Source organism: Siniperca chuatsi, linkage group LG13 (genome assembly GCF_020085105.1).
Source record: "Siniperca chuatsi isolate FFG_IHB_CAS linkage group LG13, ASM2008510v1, whole genome shotgun sequence".
Lineage (NCBI taxonomy): Eukaryota > Metazoa > Chordata > Actinopteri > Centrarchiformes > Sinipercidae > Siniperca > Siniperca chuatsi.
The window spans coordinates 19,360,920-19,384,891 of NC_058054.1; the positions used below are offsets into that span (position 1 = coordinate 19,360,920).

Consider the following 23,972-nt stretch of genomic DNA (forward strand, 5'->3'; position numbering starts at 1 on the left):
CAATTGGTCAATGCGTGCGGAACCTTTGTTTTGGCTGTCGGAGGCAGACGGACAAAAGAAACTGTCGCACGACATGATGGCACTGTTCTTGGATACCAGACTTCTACTAAGAAAAGTGAAAGATTTAAGATTTTTAACGCCAAGACGAAACCGAGTGAAAGAAAAATGGGTATGTTCTCAATGCAGTAATAGATAAAGCAGTTGATAATGGCCGCTATCTGTAAAAAAAAATAAAATTAGACTCACTCAGAGGTTTAAAAGATATTTATGTTTGGAGCTGCCACGAATGTCTTGCAACATAGAATAACGTTAGATATCCCAAAAAAGTATTTAATTTTGACAATAGCTATATGGCAGACTCTATGAATCAATGAGAGCTGGACCTAAAATGTTAGCCCCTGAAATACAGATAAATATATACAATAAACAGACAATATCTACAATTGTGACTTCTGTAGCTAAATGTAATCAGTGACACAATACAGTCATGAAACTGACAAGTACAAGACATAAATTAACTTAATGATGTTATTCTCTCATACAGGATAATAAAATGTATATACTTTTATTAGATTTTCATTGAAGAATATAAAATTGTACACTAACATGGCCTTTCAGTTACCCACGGCCATGTCCTTTCAAATTCTGCCCGTAATTGTAGCTGTTTACCTTGACAGATTAAACTCACACAGAAACAAAAGAGAACATCAAAGCAAGTAAACATTTGAAATCAATGACCATTGGCCTCCATACTTTCTAACAGGCTGCCACGCGCACCAAGCACCCTCCCACCAGTCTCGCCCTGCAGCACTTTGATGCCACCTACAGCGTCCAGTTGGGGCGGCTGTGGCCATCAGTCCGAGCCGCCCTGCTGTCAGAGAGGAAATACGGAGCCCTGCACAATAATTTCTCCCACGATGCTGTTCTGGCAGACTTGAAAGCCCAGGGATGCAGAGACTTCATCAGTGACACAGATCCAGAGGGTACGTGTGCATCTCCAGTGTTTACTGTAAACCTGCTAATGTTGGCTTATCAGTTACTGTGGTAGAGAAAGCAGTGTGCTTTCAAGGTGTGATACTGAGAGCTTACAAATTTAGAGTTTTCTTTTGTCACGACAGCAAAAGATACATTCACTTTCATTTTGAATGAAGACAGAATTGATTTTTATAGGGAGTGAGTAGTTCATAGGTTTAGGTAATATTAGGGTTCATCAGAGTTTTTATAATCAATAAGTAGTAGGTAGATTGAAGTGTCAGTTATGGCCATTTGTATTGCATAGGGAAACATTACAAAACACAATATTTTGTTTAAACATAACATTAGGCGTCACTTTGTTGTGGAGTGCTTTTACAGTGTGATCTACACACACCTGAAAGAAACCCTAAGGCTCACTCTGCTTGCTAATGCTGTATCAAGCATGGCACCCAGAACTTAAAACAAACTACACAAATGGTATTACATTGCATATAACTCAGTCAATGAGTCTTATGGCAGCCCCTTTATTTGCATGTAATTGCTTTTATTTTGTGCATATTGATTTTCATTTAGCAAATCTGCTACCTCAGAGATGTTTTGCCCAGATATAGGTTCTGGTGAACAAAAACTTATGGACCATTGGTGCTAAATCCTCTAATTAGTTTTTAACATTTAGTTTTGTTACAGTGAACAACCTCTTGATAACCAAAGTTGCAGGGAAGTACTGTACAATTTGAAATAAACATTCATGCATATTGTTAATTACTAGAATTATTTAAACCATAACATTGTGTGTTTTCCTCAAAAATACTTCAATAACATTTGTTGATCATTGTATTTAAGAGAAATGGCAAAAAACTGCAAAAAGTCAGTGTCCATCTTTTCTGAAAGCCTTAATGTTAAACTCTAGTTTTTTATGTCATTAAAAAGCACAATCTCTCTCCTCATATGATCAATTCTGCGTTCTTCATCATTACTGCAGCTCAGCCATGCTTGGAGAAAGAATCTGAGGTTGCTGCTGAGGAGGAATCCAGCGGTGTTTCTATGAAGAAATCTGACACTGATGGTCAGCAGCTCTCTCCTCTACAGCTTAGTCCTCACATCAAGTGCTTCGTGTTTCCAAGAGGGGACATCACAAGATTCAAGCCTGCTAGGTGGGTCTGTGGGTCAAAACATTTGCTTCAGCTGTCAGTTATTCAGAACGGATTGTTGACATTAGCCCTGTTGTTTAACGTCTTTTACAAGTCTGGTAGTTTGTAACATGATAAGCATATATTTTTGTGTTTATATATTTAGTTTCAAAATGGTTTAGTAAGCCCAAGTGGTTGAACATTTAAGAGGACCATGTTATCTTCTTCTAAGTTTTTACTCAAAGTGCAGTCTGATTCTCAGTTCTCTCTGACCTTCGCTTGTCCTCTAAAGACCAGACATGTGCGGGTTGTTGGGTTACTACCTGATGGACGCAGCGTCTGTGCTGCCTTGTCTCGCACTGGATGTTCAAGAAGGTCACAATGTGCTTGACCTCTGTGCTGCTCCAGGAGGCAAGACCCTGGCTTTACTTCAGACCCAGTCTATAAGTAAGAGGACTGCTCTCATCTTTCTGTTTTCCTTACTTAGTCCATGCTAAAACGTTCTTGGCTTCTCTGTCTGTGAGCATTAGTGCTGTTGTTCTGTCTGTCAGTCGTAGTTAACCCTCCATCGTCTGTGTTTATGCCAAAGGTTTTTTGTGCGTCAACGACACCTCTGTGTCTCGGACATTGCGACTGAGGAAGGTCCTCCACAGCTACGTTCCTAAGCAGTTTTTGACAGACGAGAAACTACGCATCACCTCCTTTGATGGCACCAAGTGGGGGGAAATCGAAAGGAACACTTTCGACAGAGTAAGCCAGAGTTATGTAATCATTTTCAGAAAAATTACAGATGCCTGAATTAATGATGTATTTATCCAAATACCACCACTTTGTCCACCTTGTCCTTTCTTGTCTGTGTTCAGGTCCTTGTTGACGTCCCCTGCACCACAGACAGACATTCACTCATGGAGGACGACAACAATATATTCAGTAAGAGCAGGACCGGTGAGAGACGAAGGCTTCCACAGCTACAGCTGGAGCTGCTGCTGTAAGTTTCAAAAAAGATATAACTATAGTGTGAATGGTATTATTACTGTTTATGTGATTACTTTAAAGCTACAGGTGAGCATTATTATTTTATATAAAGTGAACAAACCCTTTCTCTATCCTGCAGGGCGGGAATCGTAGCAGCTTGTCCAGGTGGGGAGATCCTTTACTCCACCTGCACACTTTCTCAAATCCAGAACCTGAGTGTGGTGGAACAGGCCATCTACTTGGCTCGAGAGAACCATGGCATCCACCTTCAGGTCAGTCAGACTCACACTGTAAACTGTATATTAGAGTTTTAGTGATAAACTCTAGAATAGTGGAAGATAACTATAATTAGGGCTCTGACCTCTGAAATATCAGGACTTCATGATTATGAACAGGGGAACCAAATTAATTATTTGACATTTTTGTTTTCATATCTACATTCAGGTCGTTGATCTGCGATCCCTCACACACATGTTTAGGAAAACCTTTCACTTCGCTCCCGACCTCCACCTGGGTGAGATGGTCATCCCACACTTAGCCGCTAACTTTGGCCCCATCTACATGTGCAAGCTAAGGAGGCTTACATAGACTGTGGACTGGTGGACAGCTTTGCCTAAAAGCTTGGTGAGATTTGAATGACTGTGTCACTGCTTTATGGACTAATGAGGTGATCCTCTTGACTCTTCAGCTTCATACTCATCTGTATGTATAAACTGTAGCTGTTGAAGGAGAACTTTTCATCATGGTGGTGGACTGTTGAAACACGAGACTACAGTTGGTTAAATGTGACTGATTTCAACCTCAGAAAACACAAAGAATCCAGTGGAAGGACCTGGACCACGACATTATAATTGTGGACAGCAGTGAACTACAGATATATATATATATATATATATATATATATATATATATAATTTTATATTTTTTAATTTTAATAATATATATAATTTTTTTATGGAGACCTTTGGACTCTGGTGAATCAACAGGAAAGCCAAATTCAATTTAGGGGATTTTTGGTTTTTAAAGTGAGCTAAAACTCTGATTTGACAAAAGTTTTTGCACGTAGTATGTGTCAGAATGTGCTTATGACTAAACTAGCTTTGCAATGTGTCTTTTAATTGTAATGATATTTTTGCCCTGTAGGTGGCAACGGTTGATAAATAATAAAACATATCCTGTATAGTCTGTGCCCACTAGAGGACACTAAGGACATGTCTGTGAAGGATATATGTTGACAGGAGCTCCAGTATGTATGTCCTCCTGCTCTGTGTCAGAGGCATATAGAGATGAATATTTCAGGCTGGGGAATCACATTACTGAAACACAAATTTCCCTCAGAATTACCTGCTCTCCTTAACTCTCCAATGAAAATGGGTTTGGCTTGTTCTATGGTTATTCATCAGGTTTGATGGCTTTGCCTAATAACGCGATATGTGGGTGTGTGGAAGGAAGGCGTAATGAACAGGCAGGTAATGACTTATTTGACCATTTGGCTTCTCACATCTGAATCTGTGCAACTTTCATTATTATAGCTGGATTGACTCTGTTTTGCATTGACATCACTCAGAGGGGAAGTGTTTCCTCTTATCACAAGCTAATGTGAGCAGAGAGGTGCCTCTTTTTCCATCACACCGCCGATGACCCTTTATGTTGTCCTGGCCAGGCAATGTAGCGTGAAAAAGGTGTGTGTGTGTGTGTGTGTGTGTCTAACGAGTCCACCATCCACATCCCACTGTCATTAAGCTGCTCCAAGTGCAGGAGCTGAGTCCCATCCCTGCGCTGGGATGGACGGCAGCCATGCGGCTCCCAGATGAACATTAAAGAGGCAGCAGAGAACTAAAATGGGACGTCTCACCCTGTTTTGCCCCTCCGCTTTTTTATTCCACAGATGAGTGCAGATAATTTTCTGTGCGATTGTGAGTGATTACTGTATTACTGCGGTAAAAGGGGGATGTATCTGGGAATGCAGAGGGAATTAATGACACATAAAAACTATTTTTGTATTGACTGCTTTCGTCTCCAGGGCCTTGAATGCCTCTTCGCACATCTTGTGATTACCTAAACGTATTGTAAATATGTGTTTCCTATGGGCTCTTACATAAATTTACATGTTTTAACACTCAGGAGACGGCAGACTGTTAGAGATGAGTTACTCTCTATTCTGCCTGTCTATAGACTCCACCGGCTGTCTGTTTTATTATTGAATTAGCCAATGAACCGCTGTGCGTTTGTGTGCCTGTGTATAAGCCTGTGTTAGGGAGACATATGCTGTGTATTAGAAAGATGAATATTATGGATTTAACTACACAGCCATGCTTCTGTTGTGTTTTCAAATAAAATTTAAATCTTGCATTTTAGCTAATAAACATGCAAAACACTGTAACAGTCTTGTGCTTTCACCTCGTACCACTCAAGCTACTGAATGAATGATCTTGTCCCCATTAGTAATGAACTCCATATATTAAGACTGAGCACCTACAGTAGTTAGTTATTAAATGACAGCAGAAGGAAACAGTGACTGAAACGTAAAGAGAAACATGTCTTACAGGTTTTACAGATCTTTAGTACATTAAGTTGTCTTAATGTTTAGATACACATGGTGAACTAGTTGTAGTCTGTGTATTTAAAGCAGATGCTGCTGTTCCTGCTGTGGTGTTTCCAGTCCAGAGGTGAAGATCAGACATGTGTCCCAGTTGGTGGTGGGAGAGGGGATTTCACCGGTGAGGGGTCTTTGTCGCAGATGCACTGTGTAGACTGATCCCAGCAGGATGCGCTCTCTGCTGCTCTCAGCCACAGGGCGGATAGAAAATGTTATATAGTGTTATTTTGTTCTTTTTTAGATTACAGCTGTTCATATTACAGTACAACGACACACTGAGAGGGTCGAGAGTGGCCAAGAGCAGGTGACATGCATAGGTTGACTTCTTCTCTCTCCCTCTCTTCAGTTTTCTTTTTTTTGCATAATTTATAAATCATGGAGGATTATCCAGGAAATTGCACTACAACTATAGATCTACTACCACATCAGACTTAGTGGATCTCATATTGTACCCTTTTCATAGATACCTTTCTTCATAATGTGGTTTAGTTGGGCTATATGATAATATAAAATTTGTCAACTGTGAGAGATCTGTACTTTTAATATTGTGGACAAAGTTGCATCACCCAGCAGGCACTCTTTTTGGCAATATTGTATCTTTATAGGATTTTTGCATTAACAATGACGTAGCTTTACTACTCATTCCAGTCTGGTTAGTTTTTTTCCAATAACAGTTCCTCAGTAGATTTTTCCAGTAAATGTGTTATCACTATAGATATTGATATGGGTATATAATATGCCGTGATTTTATCCATATCAGTCTTAATGTGTATTTTTTTCTGGTGCACAGTCCTGAGACTGTATAGTACATCCCATACTGTAGCCCAGTCATGCTTTTATGTAACATTTGATGATGTTGCGTGAGATATTTACGCACTTTGTGTTGCAGCTAATCGCTGTGTGTTTCCCTTCAGAACCGCAGACTGTCCTTTAAGTTACTTCAAACAAGCTTTGCAGCCATATACTTATTATGTGATCTAAGCATTCTCCGATAGACTCCATGAACTGGAGCAGAGCAGTCCTGTTTGGTTCAGTGAGGCCCACTTTGGAAATGCAACCGTAGGTTTAGGCTGCAGCCAGATTAAGAAGAGAGAGAATGGGGGTTTTCTTCTCTCTAAGAAGATTACCCGGGGAGGGGTGAGATGGCAGTCAGAGTGTTTAAGAAAAAAAGGACAAGAAGAAAATAGAAGATGAAGTGGAACTAAAGGAGGGTGGCTCAGGATACACCGTTTAGCCACCTGTTGTCTGCCTATTGATATCACTCCTTTCTTTGTTTCTCTGTCTCCATAACATCTATCTTTATTCTGTCTCTTGCCCCATTAATTATTAAACATATTAAGGTAAAAGTCAGAGTTTTAAATGGATTGTTACCATGTTAAATTTTGGACTCCCTCAAGCATCATGTATGAGTTGAATTTCTTTGAGCATTATGTGTTTTCAGGCAAGTTTTTTTGCTTTTTCTTGCATGTGTATGTGCAGCTGTGAGCCTGATTGTACTTGTGCTTCCCTCTCCTTTAAGTTCCTGCTGGTGGTTTCCAGGAGGGCTTTGATGTGTATCTGGCAATGCACTATTAGAGGGATTTCCCTGGGCCTGACAGCTCAGAGAATATGCGGCGAAATGGCAATGCCAGTGGGCTAAAAGAATGCTGGAAACAGGATTAGGATCATATTCTGGCAGACCCTGTCACCTCCTCAATGGGCCAAGGTTTCTGACGCTGGCACTTTTCATTCTCGCCATGGTTAAAACCTTTAAGAGAACCATGGAGTGGAGGGAGGGGGGGAAAAGCACTGATTGAATGGTACACTGTGATTTTTGTGTGGGGGGGCTTGCTCCGGGGAGCTGTGTGTGTGTGTGTGTGTGAGAGAGAGAGAGAGAGAGAGAGAGAGAGAGAGAGCAGTATTTACATGTTAGGGATACTTTTACAAAATACTTTTTAAGGTAGGACAACTAAAGTCTTAAAGATGAACTGTCTGACCTGAGTTTAAAAGTATCGGGTTCATGTCTTCATATCGCTACCACAAATTATTGGGCGTTTTCATTCTTTTTTTTGAGACCTCACACACACACACATCAATACACACATGTCATCCCTTGCTTAAAGGAAAGTAGATGGAGATACGTGTGTGCCTATAAATAGGTGCTTATGGCGGTATAGTGGTGAATATACAGCCCTGAGTGTTAGAGATGGCAACACCTGATCCAGCATCAAGGGCTCAACACACTTGACCCTGCAGCAGTACAATCTAGCAATCCCTGTTCAACCCCCAGGGCGCACATATATGTGTGTGTGTGTTTGGGGGTGGGTGTTAAGAAAAGAGAGAGCATTTGGAACAAGCGTATTGTGTTATGTGGTCCAGAGCCCTATGGGAGGAAATCCTGCCGTGTACCTGGACAGATTCCTACCCTGGATAACAAGGACATTCAGTTCTGCTGCATATCCACACCACAATCTTATCAGTCACACAATCAGGATGCCCTTGGCCGAGGACACACACATGTACGTGGTGTAATAAAACACAGCAAGGGTTAGAGTGAGGTGTTACACCCACATTAACGCTGCTAATCTGGTGAGATCATTATCCTCTATCCGATTTTTGGATAGTGGTCATTCGTAATGGTCGGAGAAACTGCCCAATGCAGCAGCCTGCATTTGTTATTTACACACACTGAGGGGAAAATATATGGTAAAGGTCGATTCAATTAACAGCAGAGCAATGTCACACAGCCGAGGCATTGCACTTACAGTGCATGTAAAGTTTACTGTGAGAAGAGCACGGGCACATTTTGGAGGAGGTGGCAGAGATGCCCAATTGCCCGTGTGTGTGTGTGTGTGTGTGTGTGTGTGTGTGTAGGGGCAGGTTTGGGTGGGGGTCTGTGCGTTTTGACAAACCATGCTGTTAAAGATATAATAGCAGCATAATCACCGCCCCGGGCCGTCATTCTTCAGGATAATGGCCTGCTTATTCATTGAGGATGGCTTATGTCTCCATGCAGCTTTTTTATTTTTCAGATTACGTTGTTCTTTTTCTGTCTGTTTTGCTCCCGTACTCTTTGTCTCCCCGCAAATTCTCATACATTTTATTTGTTTTGTTTTTTATTGTTCTTTTAATTTGACCTTCGTCTTATCCCTTCATTGTGTTTCTTTTTCCTCTCACCATCACCTCTTCTCTCATGAACTCATCACCTTAAATATATTTATTTATTAGTAAATATTTTTATATATTTAAGTTATAACTTATATATAAGTTATAACTTGAATTATATTTCACTTTTACTTATATTTTACATTTGCCAAAGTAGGAATTTAAACCAACTTTGTTCCTTCAGAGTTCTTTTTGTGCACTCGATCAATAGGTTTTAGAGTTTGCTTACTCACTGAAAGGCAGATTTACAACACTGTTAAAACGTAGGATCCTAAAGCTTATATCTATGTGTTGTATTTCTAAATTCATGCATTTGTATTGCAGATTTGTATTGCAGATTTAAACTGTGGCACACCACCCTTGTCAAGGTTTGGCCATTACCACCCCCATACTGTGTAAATATTCCGCAAAGATATAGATGTCTTCATTATAAAAGTCTCCAAGCAATGTTTTTATTTGCGATTATTTTACAACAACAAGTCTACATTGTTAGGGAGGAGTAAAGGAAACAACACTGCTGATGGTCCGCTCACTCTCTCCTCCACCATTATAAATCTATCTACCACTGGACCAAGTAGTTTGACAGAGACAGTGGGGGGGGGGACAGCATTAGAATAACAGCCACAACAGAATTCAAATAGAGTCAATAGAGAGACAGCAGTACACAGAGGACTCGGGTCAGTTATTCACTTTTCTGTCTGGATTGCAAAATACAGATGTTTTCAGTTTTCCCGCAATCCAAATTTATTTAATTTTTCTAGCCAAATCCAGAGAAGAAAGTGAACACATTTAAAATATTAATTCAACCCAGGACCGTTACACAGACAACCAGGAGAGGAGGGGTCGACGGGGCTGCCGGTGAGCTCAGCAAATACAATCTTACAATCTGACAGCTAAAGGAATTTTATCTGAGACAGAGTCCATTATCAATTATACAACATAATAGGAACTTTACAATTACCGTACCAGTAAACATTAATAGATAGACTTTTTTGTATTTTACATACTAAAATAATGTGCATTTTTTTCATATGCAGACATTAGCTTCCAGAACACATTAACAGAAAACATCAGGGACGCGTGTGATTCTCCTCATCAAGTGCTAACAGTCAGTCGGACTTTCAGTGAAAAGCTGCATGTTTCCTCAAGAGAATATTAAGGCGAGAATATGAGTCAAGACATTTTTCCAAAAGTCCAAATTTGTTTACCATATCATTTCGTATCCAAAGGAAATAGATCAACTCATGGTAAACTGATGTCAGTCATGTTGTGACCTTAATTTACCGTTTTAGTGCACAGACCTTTTTAATTTATAAAGGCGGTCTTAAATGTTATGCATGTTCATAATTGCATTTGCCCCAGCTCCCTCAGCCCAGGGCAAAATGTAATTAAAAGCTTTGAGAATTTAGTCACTGAAATCATTTTCTCATTATCAAGCCAGCCTCTGTACAAAGTGGCATATTACTGGCCATTAAACTGGTAAATTAGTCACTTTTAATTATGCTGTTGAGGACAACATGGCTTGAAGTTTATTTTTATTTATGTGCTGTTATGTAGTACATGCTATGTACATAACCGTGCTGCTTAATTGAAACGTCAATAGTCCTGTGACAGCAATGGTCTCTTTGCTGCTTGAGCGATACCTTTTTCCTCCTGGCCAATGAGCCTAATTCCTTCAAAAGTGCCTCATTTATTCACATTATCCTTGTAAACAGTATTTGCATTGTCTTTTAAACTGAGTGCATCCATCATCAGCTGTGTACATCATTTTCAGTTGTTCTTTTTTTTTATTATTTCAGATGTTAAGAAGGTCCAGCATTACATGTCGGTTGGAAACATCATCAAATGAGTCAGAAACACGTTCACTGTCCTCTGAGTCGGAACATTCACTTGATCCGTCGCATTATTCAAGCAGTGTTCAGTATCTTGTGGGTTTTCTTTTCCCGAGGTTATACTTTTGGATCTTGAGCTGCAACGGAAGCTTAGAGGAGTCAAAAAAGCTGCGTAAGTGTGGTCTGTCTTAAAAAGCTGTTAAATGAAGATCTGTAGGTCCAGTGCATGTTGGCATGTTTTATTTTTGGACATCTCTGCATGTCCTGTGCCCATCTACTCAGTATACGGTTCCTAAAGAACTATCACAGTCACACAGACACGCAGTAGGATGGGGTGATGTGCAGGCTGAGGCTCTGGCCTAGCTGACATTGTCCTCCATACGATCTGATTCTCAGTTAGACATTGTGTCCAGTCCCAGCGAGGCAGCGTGCTGTTTGGCCCTCAGACGCAGGTTTTCAATGCTGGTGGTCTTGTTGTTGTGGCTGGTGAGGCCGCCTGCAGCCGACGCCTGCAGCAGCGGGCTGTTCCACACCTGCTGGGCGTGATGGGACAGGGACTGGTAGTAAGACTGGCAGGGCAGAGAGCCCAGCGGCGTGGGGGGCATGTTAACATTCATTCCCAGGTAGGGGAGTGAAGATGGGGCAGCGAGGTCAAAGGCAGGGTAGTGCACCAGGTTGTTGGTGGCAGCCATGTGCTGGCGGAACTGCTCCTGCAGGCGAAACAAGCTGAGAGGGGAGGAAGAGTAAGAGTGGCTCTGAGAGAGAGGACCACTGCTGGCCAGGCCACTGCTGGAGGAGGAGGGGGTCACGGACGGAGAGACCAGGGGAGAGTCTGGACAGAGAGGAGAGGGGGTACATTTAATTGTTATCGTCAGCTGATGAGTGCATTGTTGCAGATGAGGGATTAAACAAGTTTGTGAAGGATCAAGAAAGATTGTTGTTAAAAATCAAGTATCCTATGTTCTTACCTGGTTTAGGGCTGAGTCTTTTGCAAACTGGAGAGACGTCCCCAGGTGTCACTGCTCTCTCACACCTCATCTCCTCACTCTGAGATTTACTCTCGTCCTCCTTATCTGTGGCATTATCCTCTGTCGCCGACTCGCTGCCAGAGTGTTCTGCTGACGTGACGTTCAGCTCCATGTCCAGCGGTACAGGCCTGACTACGGGGCCCTCTGTCTCCAGAGAAGAGGAGGAGGAGGAGGAGGAGGATGAAGGAGGCAGCTGGGTGTCAGGAAGGATAGTTGTGGATGGAGGTGTGTCCTCCTTCTCGCTTCCTCCTTCCCCTGAAGTCTCCTTCTGCTTCTGAAGCTGCTCCTTCTGGAGGCTACGCTGCTTCTTACGGAACTTGGCTCTGCGGTTTTTGAACCAAACCTGATGGCAGAGGGGAGAAGAGGGCGAGTTAGAGGGAGAACAAACAGAAAAGATGTACAACAGTGGATAACAACTGTAGTGGGGACTTCAACACCCTGATTTCAGTGAGCATCAAATGGTTGAGTGGCATATGAAAAGCCCAAAAAGTCAATAAAGTGCCAGCAATACAAGCGTGTTCACAAGGCTTAACAGAATTAACTTACACTTGAAAAGTAAATTATCAATCAAACTTTTAAATCAGTTTTAACAATGTTTATAGTATTCTAATTAGGACTAAATTTTAGCATTTATTGCATTCAGATGGATAACCTACATTTTCTTTTGTGCATGCATAAGTTAAGAGTTTCACAGATTGTGAGCAAGGCATAAGAAGTAGGCTACCGCCTAAAAATATACATTTTAATTTTTGTCTGTATTTATCAGATAGACAGTCACTATTTTCAACTCAAACTGTGTAAAGCTGTCAGGTTTTTATTAATGCAGCATACAAAAAATAAAATTAAGTAGGCTTATTGTTTTTTCTTTTTCTTTTCTTTTGATTCATCTCATTACTTCTTTACATCCAACCAAAAAAATGTCATCCCAAAAGAATAAGCTAGTCCACCCCACAATTGGGTTGATACTATACAAATACTAGTCCCCATAAGATACAAAACATACATTAAAATTACACAAATAATACAAATGAACAAAATGTTACTCGTAATGAAACTAAATCAAGCATTAAAAGCAGCTCTAAACTCACTATTGACTGCTACACACACACATCCATATCAGTGTATGTTTTGTCTACTGTACAGTGTTTTTCCGTTAGGTATATGCGTACCTGCACACGGGCCTCGGGCAGGTTGGTGCACATGGCCAGCCGCTCCCTCATTACCACATCCGGGTAGTGGGTCTTCTGGAAAGTCTTCTCCAGCGCTTCCAGCTGCTGTGCGGTGAAGGCCGTGCGGCTCCGGCGCTGTTTGCGGTGCTGAGAGCCGTAGCGAGCCTCCAGGATGATGTCTTGAAATGCGCAGCCGTTGGAAAGGAAAAACACACGGCAAGTTTATTTTACTGGGCACGATGGGATTATGACACCTTACTTTATTTGCGTGAATGTCAGCTGCCCAGTGTTTGCAAATGCTAAAATGGCCCCCGAGTAAGTAAAACAACGTCTATGATAACCCACCTGTTCTGTAATAACTCATATACGTTCAGGTTCATGCAGCTTTCATCATAATTTCATTAATTCACTGGCTGATTCCAAAACTGCCAAAATAGCCGCGGCTGATTGTCATTATTATTACACACATACTGTATGTCTCATGAATGATGAGTTCTGTTTCAATCTAATGTGTTTGGAGGCAGGGCAACAGCCTGCGCACCGCATCCAAAGAGGAGTTTTGTGTGTGTGTGTGTGTGTGTGTGTGTGTGTGTGTGTGTGAGCGTGCACTCAATTACCAGCTAGTCTCTCTGCCAGTGTGAGCGCGTGCACGGACGGCCGGTAGTCGGGCGCGTGCTGCGCCTGTTGCGCGGCCTGCTGGTGCAGGTTATACATGGCGCTGAGGGAGTTCATGGCGTGCAGAGAGTAGCCGTTCACCCCGTAGTGCTGCATGGTGAGAGGTCGCTGCCTGCGGAACGGAAGAGAGGACTGTTGTGATTTTCAGATAGAGGAAGGAAGGAGTTCAGTGTTTCACTCAAGGACATGTTGACATTAAGGGCGCGTGGCTGCTGATGGACACCTGCGACTATTGAAGATGTGATCTCAAAGCAAGCCTCCGTTTTGATGAGAGGAACAAAATCATCTATGGTAGATCCACTGCTAACACACGAGCTTTTTATTAGTAAATGTCAGCAGGTCCCCGCGCTCAAGGGCCAATAGATTTTAATGTGCGCAGTCAGACAAAAGTGTTATCCATTAACATCCAATTATCGCTCGGTTCAATCCATTAATTATACAAAAGACTTTTAATTGGGGTAATTATCACTCATTCTTATAATGGACCGTGACGGGTGCCTTATTCATGAATTTATTCACGTCGTTTCTGTGATCCCGGAGAAGCCAAATCCCCATTGAAAACGTTGCTTTGACCGATCAAGGCGTCATGAAATGTGTTGGAAAATGAAATAAGGAGATTTGTTCCGGGTCTCGGTGGCAAAACCTGCAACCTGATAGCAGGATTATTTTTAATAGGCTATGATTACGGAAATGCTTTTCTCAGTAAGTGCTGTTCAATTTTAACAGCAAGGCGTGCAATTTATTTTGGGTAATTTTATGTCATTTATAATTAACATATAGGCCTTGATACTTGCAGCTTTTAATGACACAAGCAGATTCAATTCTTGAAGGAAAACATCCATGTTAGAGTCTTTCACATGGCAGCAGTTTCCCAAACTCTATTTTGTAGATTTTCATAGATGAAACGCTGGAGGACACGATTAGATATGTATTAGTACGGAGGAGGCTGCCAGGAGGGAATATCTCGGAGGCCCAAACAGTTATTATAACTATTGCAGAGAGACCACAGGGAGGAGATATAAATCTTTCTGCTGTATGACAGGTACAGTATCCAGGGAACTGGCTAAGTTTTAGGACTTGGTACAGACTTCTAGGCCTACTTTTTTTTTTTTTTTACAAAACTTTCAGGTTATCTTTTTACTAATGTCGTAATTGTTTTATTGCATTTGACTAAATTACAACCATTTTTTTGTGTGTATGCTATAAATGTCAACAAATTAATAACCACAAAACCGCATTTGTTGTTACAAGTATTTGGTAGGCTAAGTAATTCCAGTATATTTTTGAACCGTTTGAATTGCTCCATGCTCTGAAATTATGCAGTAGGCCTATATTAGTTCTAATTTGAAACTTAATTGGTGTTAATGTGACCGAGGTCATACTCCTTTACGTAGCCTACTGGTCTGGCATCTTTTGATTATGACTTGATAGCTATTATGTTAATTTACAGCAATGGATTTCAGTATAGGCGGATATAGGTTATAGGGTAATTTTCTAATAAATTACTCTATAATAATGATAATGATAATAATTAGACTATTGTTAACCTATCTTGTGAAAAGACTGGGTGGTCGATCTAAAAGGCAGTTTTTTTCCTGTGTGTGTGTGGGGGGTGTGTATGTGGTGTGTGTGTGTGTGTGTGTGTGGGGTGTGATGCCCGCAGTGCCCATTCCCAGCCTATTAAGTGGCTGCGGCGGCTGATGAATGTGATCAGAGGGCAGTGGGGAATAGTTTAATTCGCCGGGACAGAAGGTGCTTCGCTAAACATTTACTTTACTCCCCCAAGTATTTGAGTTGAATGGGCCCCCCTCCCCGTCTCCCCCCCTCGCCTCTCTGGCGGCCTCTTATCCCATCGCCCCGGGGCAACGTTTTGGCTGAGATGTATGGCTTCTCCGCGGGTAAAAATATGCATGTTGATCCCCATTTGGCTCCCCGTCTAATGGAAGTGCAAATAGGTTTCGACTGCGAGGCCCTCCATTTATCATCAACGCTGACACGGACGGACGTACAGTGGGACTGGGTGGTTAGGTCTGAGTTGGAGTTCCCGCGTGTGCGCGCGCGTGTGAAAGTGCATGTGTGTTCTAGTAATAGGCAAACGATTTTTCTCAACTGCGTTTGTTTTGGGTTTTTTTTTTCCTTTTCTGCATGTTCTCTCTGAAAATAAAGGTGTACGTTTTAATCGGATTGAGTCTCAAATCACACAAAATGTATACGGGAAAGAAATGCTTCATGTATCTATAAACATTTCTCAAAATGTACACACATTTAGCCTATTTCTTTACACCTGCCTGCCTGCAAACACTGATGAAAGTTTGAGGGACTAAAACGTCTGCCACTGATTTAATCTCTTTTTGCACCATGCAATAAAGCTGCAAAGAAAAATCTTATCTTGATCTCAGCTGCATGTTTTTAGACTGTTACCCCCCTATTTTGTGCGCAGGTAAACTTTTTAGCTTTAAGTCTGTCTTCTCGTGATTACCAGCTTTACCCACCTTTTATATTTAGGCTACATCTCTGGTTATAGCCTGTATCCTCCTGCCCATATCAAATTCAACACAATAGCTCATCACTGTGAGCCTGTCAGTGCTGTTATTGTCATTCATAAGCCTCTCTGCTCCAGGCACTGGGCCCTCCTGGCAGCCCTGCTCAGTGCTTCGATTATCAAACCGTCATTATGTAAATTGGCATGTACAGTGCAACTCTTTGATCCGACTAAATTAGGAAAAATGTTATTTGCTAACAGCCCCCAGGGGCATGAGTCGACCTGACAATCTGCTCTTTGCTGTGTCACAGTGTAAACTGTCAGGGGGCGAGGGGCATGTCTTTGATTTTTCTCTTAGCTGTTATTATGAAGGATATTTGTTATGCATATGTCATTTCAGTGTCTGATATTTTACGGTCAGCATTTATCAAGTCTGTTTAAAGAAGCGAGAATTATTAGGCCTATCTTTATGTTGTAACAGGAATGCATACAAGACATAGCCGTAAATACAGGAGAAACACCTTACATTACTATGTTGTGTCTCTGTAAATTTGTATTACTTTAGAGTAATTTTGATTGATTGATTTATTTTTAATTGTAATCTCTAAAAGACTTCCCTTTCAGAAAAGACTGGCTTCATGTACCCAAAACAAGTGAAGAACCGGAGTCTCTCTTTATTCTGGGTGTGTAATTTTTGGGCTCGTGCATAAAAAGGAGGTGCTTGTTAAGGGTTAGCCTAAAACAAGCGTTTTGTTTTTAAGTGTGTATCATTTGTAAAGTGAAGGTTATGCATTTCAGTTCTCACGTCAGGTTACATTTTGGGTTGCACACCGAAACTTTAAAATACCAGATTTATGATAACAAATAAATTTCCAACCGAGGAACTACTTTCATCTCCACTAATATGCCTTGTATTTTACAAACAAACTTCATTCTGATTAAATTAGGCTACTTTAGAGACGCATTTGAATGATAAATTGCGAACCAGTTGAATATTAAAGTATTTTAAACACCGTTTTTTAAGAACTCAACATGTGAAAAATACGTTTAAGTGATTAAAGAGACGAGGTAAAAAGTTTTTACCTCTGGTAGGGACAGCTGTCTTTTCCGTCACTTCCAGACAGCACAGACAATCCGAGCTCTTCCTCTTCTTTGGGTTTCTCTTCTGCTCTTTCAGCTGCCGTGTGTTGCTTTTTTAAAGCCCTCTTTTTCCGTCCTTTTGTCCGACAGTGAGATAACAAGTCGGGGCAATGTAAAACTCATCCAGTCTGTTGCTTCACTTCAAGTCCGTCCGCTCGCGCTCCACCTGCCTATCTCGGGGTGAATTCGCCGTCTCGCGCAGGAGTGGGAAGCCGCCATCTGCTGGTGCGCGAGAGCCCGGTGGAGGGATTTTAAGGAGAGCTTCGCGGGGGTCATGCTAGCTTTCTATTGGCTCTCCATGCTGTCAGTCAAGTAAATAAGATCGCTGATCGTCCAGTGGCAGACTCTGGCGCACTGACTTCTGGAGATATTTCCAAATATGATCAATTTAAGCACATTATGTCCTCTAAAAACCCCCGTGTCTGTCTACACAGTTTTTTTTTCATTTTATGAAATTGATAAACATTACTGAAATATGAAGATTGAAGCTTTTTAATGGTTCAATTTTGGCAAAATGTGTAGATATTGATTTGTGGTCGACATAAACGAAGATGCATTTTATTTCTTGGCAAAGCTGCTGTAATTTAGTAAATAATGTTTGTAGGTTATATTCTAAAATTTAAAGTGAGTAAAATGATCCTGCCAAGGCTTTCTCTAGGCTAATATAAATTATACATTATCAATCATGAAAATATAAGCCTATAAATATCGAAGACACTTTGTCAACACATTTTAAACATTCACACCTATGAACCTGAAATGATTTTATTTGTTATTTAGTTTTTTTTTTTTTTTTTAAATCTTCTATCCTCAAACTGCTTGTATGCACTTAGAGCAGGAATCCAATTGCCTTTCCTTAGTTTTTGTGAGGAAAAGCAACCAACCTTTAGTTTGTTTGCTTTTCGGCTTTTTCTGCATGCCACTGGAGGAGAGAGAGACTTTAGAAAGATGGCTAATAGATGCCAGGGTGCTGCCTTTAGACTCTCTCCCGGCCTGGAAGGATTTGGGATGGGATAGGGAAGACAAGACGCCATCTCAGCCTCCAAAAACCCCTGTCTTAAAATGACTGCGGGTAAGAGGATTAGGGCAATAATGCCCTTCTCTTCTTGAAGGGTTTTTAGAGAAGATTTCTTCTCCCGGAGCAAAACCGTTTAGGTAGGGAATTAAGGGCAGCGCAAAGTAGTCTTTTAATGTAAAGCTTGCATATTTTGTTGGGAGATTCTTTGAGAAAGTGCTTGGCCTATAACGCAGTTTCATCTCTGACCATGTTTCTCACTCTGAACAAATCTGAACAGTAGACAAAAGATTTCATGGAATAGAGAATATTTATGTCCATGCGTTTTGACGCACATTAAAACAGAACTGCACCCGGATGCACTGTTAGACAATCAGTGGTTTGTGGACATTTATCATAAAGTGGAAAGTTATGAGTGTGTGAGTGTGTGTGTGTGAGAGAGAGAGAGAGAGAGAGAGAGAGAGAGAGAGAGAGAGAGATCAGGCGGAAGGTGAGAGAGGTGTTTTATTAAAAAAAAACGAGTTGTCATTTTTACGTCAGAAATCAGAAGTCTCGCAGCCTGTTTTAAATAATAAGCGCCAGTAGGCTCTATTCTAGTTTAAAATGATGACATTTATTTTGAGTGTTGAAATACAAAACTAAAAAATCAAATGAAGAGAAAGAAATGAAAATGTTAGGACTCTTGCGGTACACTCTTGATAAATTGTAACCACCAACCAAACCTAATAACGTGAGTCCTTCGCTGTTATAATAAAGCCTCCTGGTAACTTAAGACGGACTAAATATTCGTTCTGTTTATTTGCTTAAACGTTGAATTAAGTCTAACAACATGAATAAGTCTGTGTATTTTTAACTGTGGTTATTGGTAGGCCTATATTTAACAGGACGAGGTTTTTATATTTATAATAATGGCAATAAAAAAGTAGATTAATGATTATTATTATTAGTATTATTATTAACTGGTGTAATTGATGTCGACGAAATCTCCCTGGTGCGTCTTTCCTTCTAAATCTGTTTCTTTTCAACCCCCTCAAACTTTTTCCATGTGTGCTTCAAAGTCTTTCCCCTCGCCTAGAAAAGCTCGTGTGCCTCTGTGGTTCTGTCGCCTTGGTAGGCTCCTATCACTCGGTTTTTCTCCGAGGTCTGAGAAAGAAAGAGGATTAACTTGTGAACCAATGGAAATAAGAACTTAAACGGGAGGTAAATCTGGCCACTGTCTCTTTGTGAGGACCGTCTCTAAAGCAATTAAAGCGAGAAAGAGTTTCTTCTCAGCGCCTCTTCACCTAAAGCTCCTTAGCGACTAGAGCTGTCCAGCGCATCTGAAGGGCTTAAACAGCTCCCCTTACCCCTGTACCCAGCCATGCACTGCTGAATACAAGGTGCGGAAACAATGACCTCCAGTTCACGAACAACCCAACATTTTAAAAATGTTAATTTGGCAAAAGTCCCATAAACTCATGTAACCCCCCCCCCCAAAAAAAGTGAGTAAACTCTTTCTCGTCTGAGCCAGGATATGTTTCTGTTGTTTCTTTATTGATTTCCTGGCAGGTTTAACCCCTTTGGTCTCCTCTTTAATAATACATTCTTTAATCTATTTGCATTATTCATACAGATATCTGAAGTGAACTTGCTCCTCTTGTCTCAGCCTGCATTTCATAGAGGTATGAAGAACAAAATGATCTTTAATGCCAGTGAATTCTGCTCTCTAATAGCTAATTAATACTCTTAATGATGTTTCTGCAACTTCATGAATACATTAGGTCTGCAATCCAGCAAGCCTCAGCCTCCCCGGCACCATTCAAGGGTATTTCAGCATCTGTTCATCCCACGGCAATTAATCATTTTGATGTGTAGTTTAAAATCGACTTCTTGCAGGAGACCTTTTTGACAAGAATAACAAAGCAATTTGCCAGGAGCCACCTCTTAAGACACATTATTAAGCAGCACTTCCACAGTAAGACCCGCTTTCCTATTTATTTATTTATTTTAGAATATATTAGATAAATGAATTTAAAAAGACAGCGATAATTTTGCGGTTTATTGTCAGCACCACGCCTCTGAATCCTCCTGAAATCCCTTTTATTGGTGACAAGATCTCAGGATCTCCTCTGCAAATCCCTCCTCTAAAAGTTTTCAACCTGTCAGTTTCCTCTAAAAGCTGTATAATTCCCCCTCTTTTTCTCTCCATCCGTCCCCTCCTCTCTCTCTCTTCTTGCCCTCTTTTTCTCCCTTGTCTCAGTCCTTCTGTCTCATTTCTTTTCCTTGCCTTCTCTCCTCTCTCTCTTGCTCTCTCTGGCCCGGATCCCTCTGCACAAGGGGCCCCATTGTATAGTCCTAATCCAGAGGCAACACAGCTTTAGGGACATGCAGGGATAAAAGGCCCATTAAGCCCACAACTTTATGGGGGCAAATCTCTCCCTAATCCTTCGCTTTATCTAAACAAAAGCCCCTCTGCCTTAATCCACCTATGTGTTAAAAAAAAGAGGAAAAACTGGAGAGAGTGGCAGAGAAGGAGAGAGAATGAGAAAGAAAAGGAGAGAGAGAACAAGAGGTTGTTGGAGTAAAAAAAAAAATCTCACACACTGTAGGATTGAACTAGAGATCATACAGGGAGGGTCTAAGTTTCCTGAAAAGAGCTAAATAATACTGACAAGCTTTCACCTGCATGGAGGAACCTTCGCATGTGTTAACTATAACTGCTGCAGAAGTGGGATGAACCATGATCCTCGCTCATTTAAAGACAATTTTCACCACATAAATACACATGCATAATACAAATGTATACGTAATTATGGAGGAAATTATGACTAGTGTGATATTAAAATTGAAAGATTCTTTTCATGCATTAGAGTTTGAGGTTTATAAAGACCAGCACCATTTCTCAGTAGCCTCTGCCGAGTGCAAAGTCACAGAAGTAGATGACGAGAGTACAGCTGTATGCTCACTTATGCAAATATATGCACGTATATAATTTAACAGACATACAGATGAAAAACTGGCATGAAGTTTTCAGACTGATCATGAAAATATATGTTGCTGCTCTACAAATATGACATATGATGTAAATGTATGATGTGGCGTGGGTTGATCTTTTTGTTTACATTTAGTTGACATATCTTGTCATTAGTTGCAGATTTCCTCATTTTGAAAATCAAGCTGAAATTCTTGTATCTGTCTAACTGATCCCAGAAAATGATCATGTATTTACAGGCGTGCAGAAACACCTGACTAACCTCTGCTCTGCCAGCCTCAGTAGCCTTTTAATGTATTTTAAGGTTTTTTGTCCATATTCTATACTAAATGTGTGTGAACTATGAAGGCCTACTGGATGATAGAATTTGAATACGATTCAAACATTGTCATTTAAAAAAAGATTAAACACATTTTTTTCTTTGCATTTCAGAAACTGCAGCTCTCATGACGCTTTTTACAGCGCTGCTGTGTCTCCTGGGACTAATGGGATATGTTGTTTTTGAATGCAAACAATATTGGGTTGTTGGTGTTGAAGTGTTCACATTTACTCACCAGTACAATAGTTGAGACACATTTATCTTACAGTATGGGCAGAAAGGTCCAGTTCCATTTTGCACCTTTTTAGATGGCACATGGCATTTTTAGGACTCCATTGTCATGTCTACAGTTTGATACATTGTTATGTCAGTAGCTACATTTTTAATTACATTTCTGTCTTTTTAAAGTGCATAGATATTTGTCCTGGTTTGATTCCTGCTTTAAAAGTGTCACAGTCAAAAATTGCCCTAACTATCCACCTGTGATACTCCCCACAGACAAATTTGTATATTCCAAATCCTGTTTGACTCAGGTGTTTGACCCTCTTCTCATACCCTCTGCAAATATTGACACAGGGTGCGGCCTGCTTTGCCCAGATTCCAATTAAAGAAATAGGTTCATGAGGCCAAATCCTAACAGCGATGACAAAGCTAAAGCGCCTCTGTGGAGCCAGAATCCCTCCACTTCCTCTAAAACATCTGTCTTTACTACAGAAAATCCCACTGTATCTGCTCCACTGCGGACAATCAGACCCTAATCTGGAGCTGGGTTTAGCAGACTGAGAGCTCAAGTCTGATGGCTTTAGTCAGAGCTCTGAGGGATAGGTAGTGAGACTAGTTGATACCTGCTGCATTAGTGATCAATATTGACGTTAAAATATGAACTGACCATTCTATTTGTTGAATATGGCATTTTCCCGTGAGATTGATACGTTTTGGCAATGCTTTTCTTTCTGGAAAACCCATTTATTTTCCTTTTTAAAATGTAATCTATCCTTTTAGAATAAAATGCATCACCAATCTGTTAAAGATGTCAAAAAGAAAAGCATCTCACTCCTTTTACTTTTACTTTCAGTCACTTTCAGCATGGCACTCATCATGTTGCCTTCATTAACACTCTCAATTACCGTCTCCTCCTCGGCTCCGTTCCTTCCTAATAGAGCTAACACAGAGTTAATGAAGCAAATAGTTGGGACAATTTAGTCATTAGAGACAATTAAGGCAATCCAAAGCAATCCAACTCAGACCAGCAGACAAGCAGAGTAGTCGGGGAGAAATCGAACCACCAGCCACCCAAACCAAGCACAGTCCTCTGCCGAGTCAGCCAGTGTAAAGAAAGCTTTAGACTGGATTGAAGGAATTTTCCCTCTGGTGGTATCACTCATAATACTTGAACCATTATAAGGCTGATCAGCAGCTGGCTGAAGGCATCTCTGTTTCCTCCATGCAGGGATTACACCTGGCCTCAGGAGGAGGAAAATGTTTCCCAAAGAGGCAAGCAGACAGAGAGGCAGACACAAGGCAGCCTGGATGCATTCCACCACAATAAAGTATAAATCCTCCTCTTCACAGCGTATTACAGGAATGAACATAAGGGATTGTGTCATTGTTGCCCTATAATCTGGCTTTAAACCCCTTGTTTTACAAATGGTCCTCTTTAAAAAGCTCTTTCTTTTTGTGTGGGTCTCCCCCCCCTTCATCCTGTATTAACCTGCTGTTTCCTCATCAGCAGTTTTTTATTTTTTTGTTCCTATGCATGTCAGATTTGGGTTTCGAGTATTATAACTATCTATATTTGCAGAATTCCTAGATAATGTGTACAAATGCTGTTTAATTACAGACAAGGAAGGTGGATCCGCTCTCCTTCTAAAGGTCTTGTGTAAAGTACATCATATTTCCTATAGCCAGTGGTGATAGTATGTTCCTTATGTGTGTGTCACCAAAATAGACCATTCACACTGCAAGATACAGTACGTGCTAGGATATTATAATTTTCCAAATGCCTTTCCATGTGTCCTTGCCCTCAGAAGCTAAGGGTAATATCCTATCCTGCTTGGAAGTGGAGATGGCTGCACTTTTTTCTGTTCGCTGAACAGGCAGCCTGCATGAAATAACTTCTGATAGAAATGCTCAAGCTATCATCCTGATGTTGTGTCTTCACCTCTTCTACCTTTACTGAGCCTGAATAGATTGTATGTATTTGAGACCGAAGAAATTCAGACAGTTATCCCAATTAATGATTATAAACTGTATACAAAACATGTTTGCCCCGAGGATACAACTTTAAGGCACCATTTGTAAAGGGTTTATAGTTCAAACTAATGGCTAATGGTTTGTAAATCAATATTTATATATGAGTTAAAGGCTATTATATATATAAAGGCAACTTCGGGGTTGCCAGGTTGGGAAAAAAATCCCTTTTGATAGGGTTTATCATTTCTGGTAATGATGCGGTTGTGAGTATTCATAATGCATTAATAAATACTTTCTAATAGGCCATCAAGTCTGTAGTTATAAA

The 23,972-nt window shown here is 40.7% G+C and overlaps 2 protein-coding genes across 2 annotated transcripts; one reads left to right on the top strand and one right to left on the bottom strand.

Moving 5' to 3' along the window:
• The first annotated feature begins 10 nt into the window (after nucleotides 1-10).
• Nucleotides 11-5,460, top strand: nsun4 (NOP2/Sun RNA methyltransferase 4). The gene is made up of 8 exons (XM_044220308.1): nucleotides 11-169; nucleotides 764-983; nucleotides 1,958-2,129; nucleotides 2,398-2,552; nucleotides 2,695-2,855; nucleotides 2,969-3,093; nucleotides 3,220-3,352; nucleotides 3,525-5,460. Exons 1-8 carry the CDS (start codon nucleotides 11-13, stop codon nucleotides 3,666-3,668), a joined length of 1,269 nt encoding a protein of 422 aa, XP_044076243.1. The 3' UTR covers nucleotides 3,669-5,460.
• A 3,801-nt stretch (nucleotides 5,461-9,261) lies between these two features.
• On the bottom strand, nucleotides 9,262-17,387 carry dmbx1a (diencephalon/mesencephalon homeobox 1a). Its single transcript, XM_044220310.1, has 5 exons — nucleotides 17,093-17,387; nucleotides 13,470-13,639; nucleotides 12,853-13,031; nucleotides 11,624-12,026; nucleotides 9,262-11,487 (listed from the first exon to the last, which is right to left on the bottom strand). The coding sequence occupies exons 2-5, from the start codon at nucleotides 13,621-13,623 to the stop codon at nucleotides 11,048-11,050; spliced, it is 1,176 nt and encodes a 391-aa protein (XP_044076245.1). The 5' UTR covers nucleotides 13,624-13,639; nucleotides 17,093-17,387; the 3' UTR covers nucleotides 9,262-11,047.
• Between the last annotated feature and the right edge of the window lie 6,585 nt (nucleotides 17,388-23,972).

Bases quoted from the DNA above. Each gene is read 5' to 3' on its own strand.
- nsun4 (XM_044220308.1), top strand. From the start codon at position 11: ATGCGTGCGGAACCTTTGTTTTGGCTGTCGGAGGCAGACGGACAAAAG. The intron at 3,094-3,219 runs GTAAGTTTCAAA...TCTATCCTGCAG, and splicing joins CTACAGCTGGAGCTGCTGCT to GGCGGGAATCGTAGCAGCTT. The intron at 3,353-3,524 runs GTCAGTCAGACT...ATCTACATTCAG, and splicing joins ACCATGGCATCCACCTTCAG to GTCGTTGATCTGCGATCCCT.
- dmbx1a (XM_044220310.1), bottom strand. From the start codon at position 13,623: ATGCAGCACTACGGGGTGAACGGCTACTCTCTGCACGCCATGAACTCC. The intron at 12,027-12,852 runs GTACGCATATAC...CTCTGCCATCAG, and splicing joins TGCCCGAGGCCCGTGTGCAG to GTTTGGTTCAAAAACCGCAG. The intron at 11,488-11,623 runs GTAAGAACATAG...CTCTCTGTCCAG, and splicing joins AAGACTCAGCCCTAAACCAG to ACTCTCCCCTGGTCTCTCCG.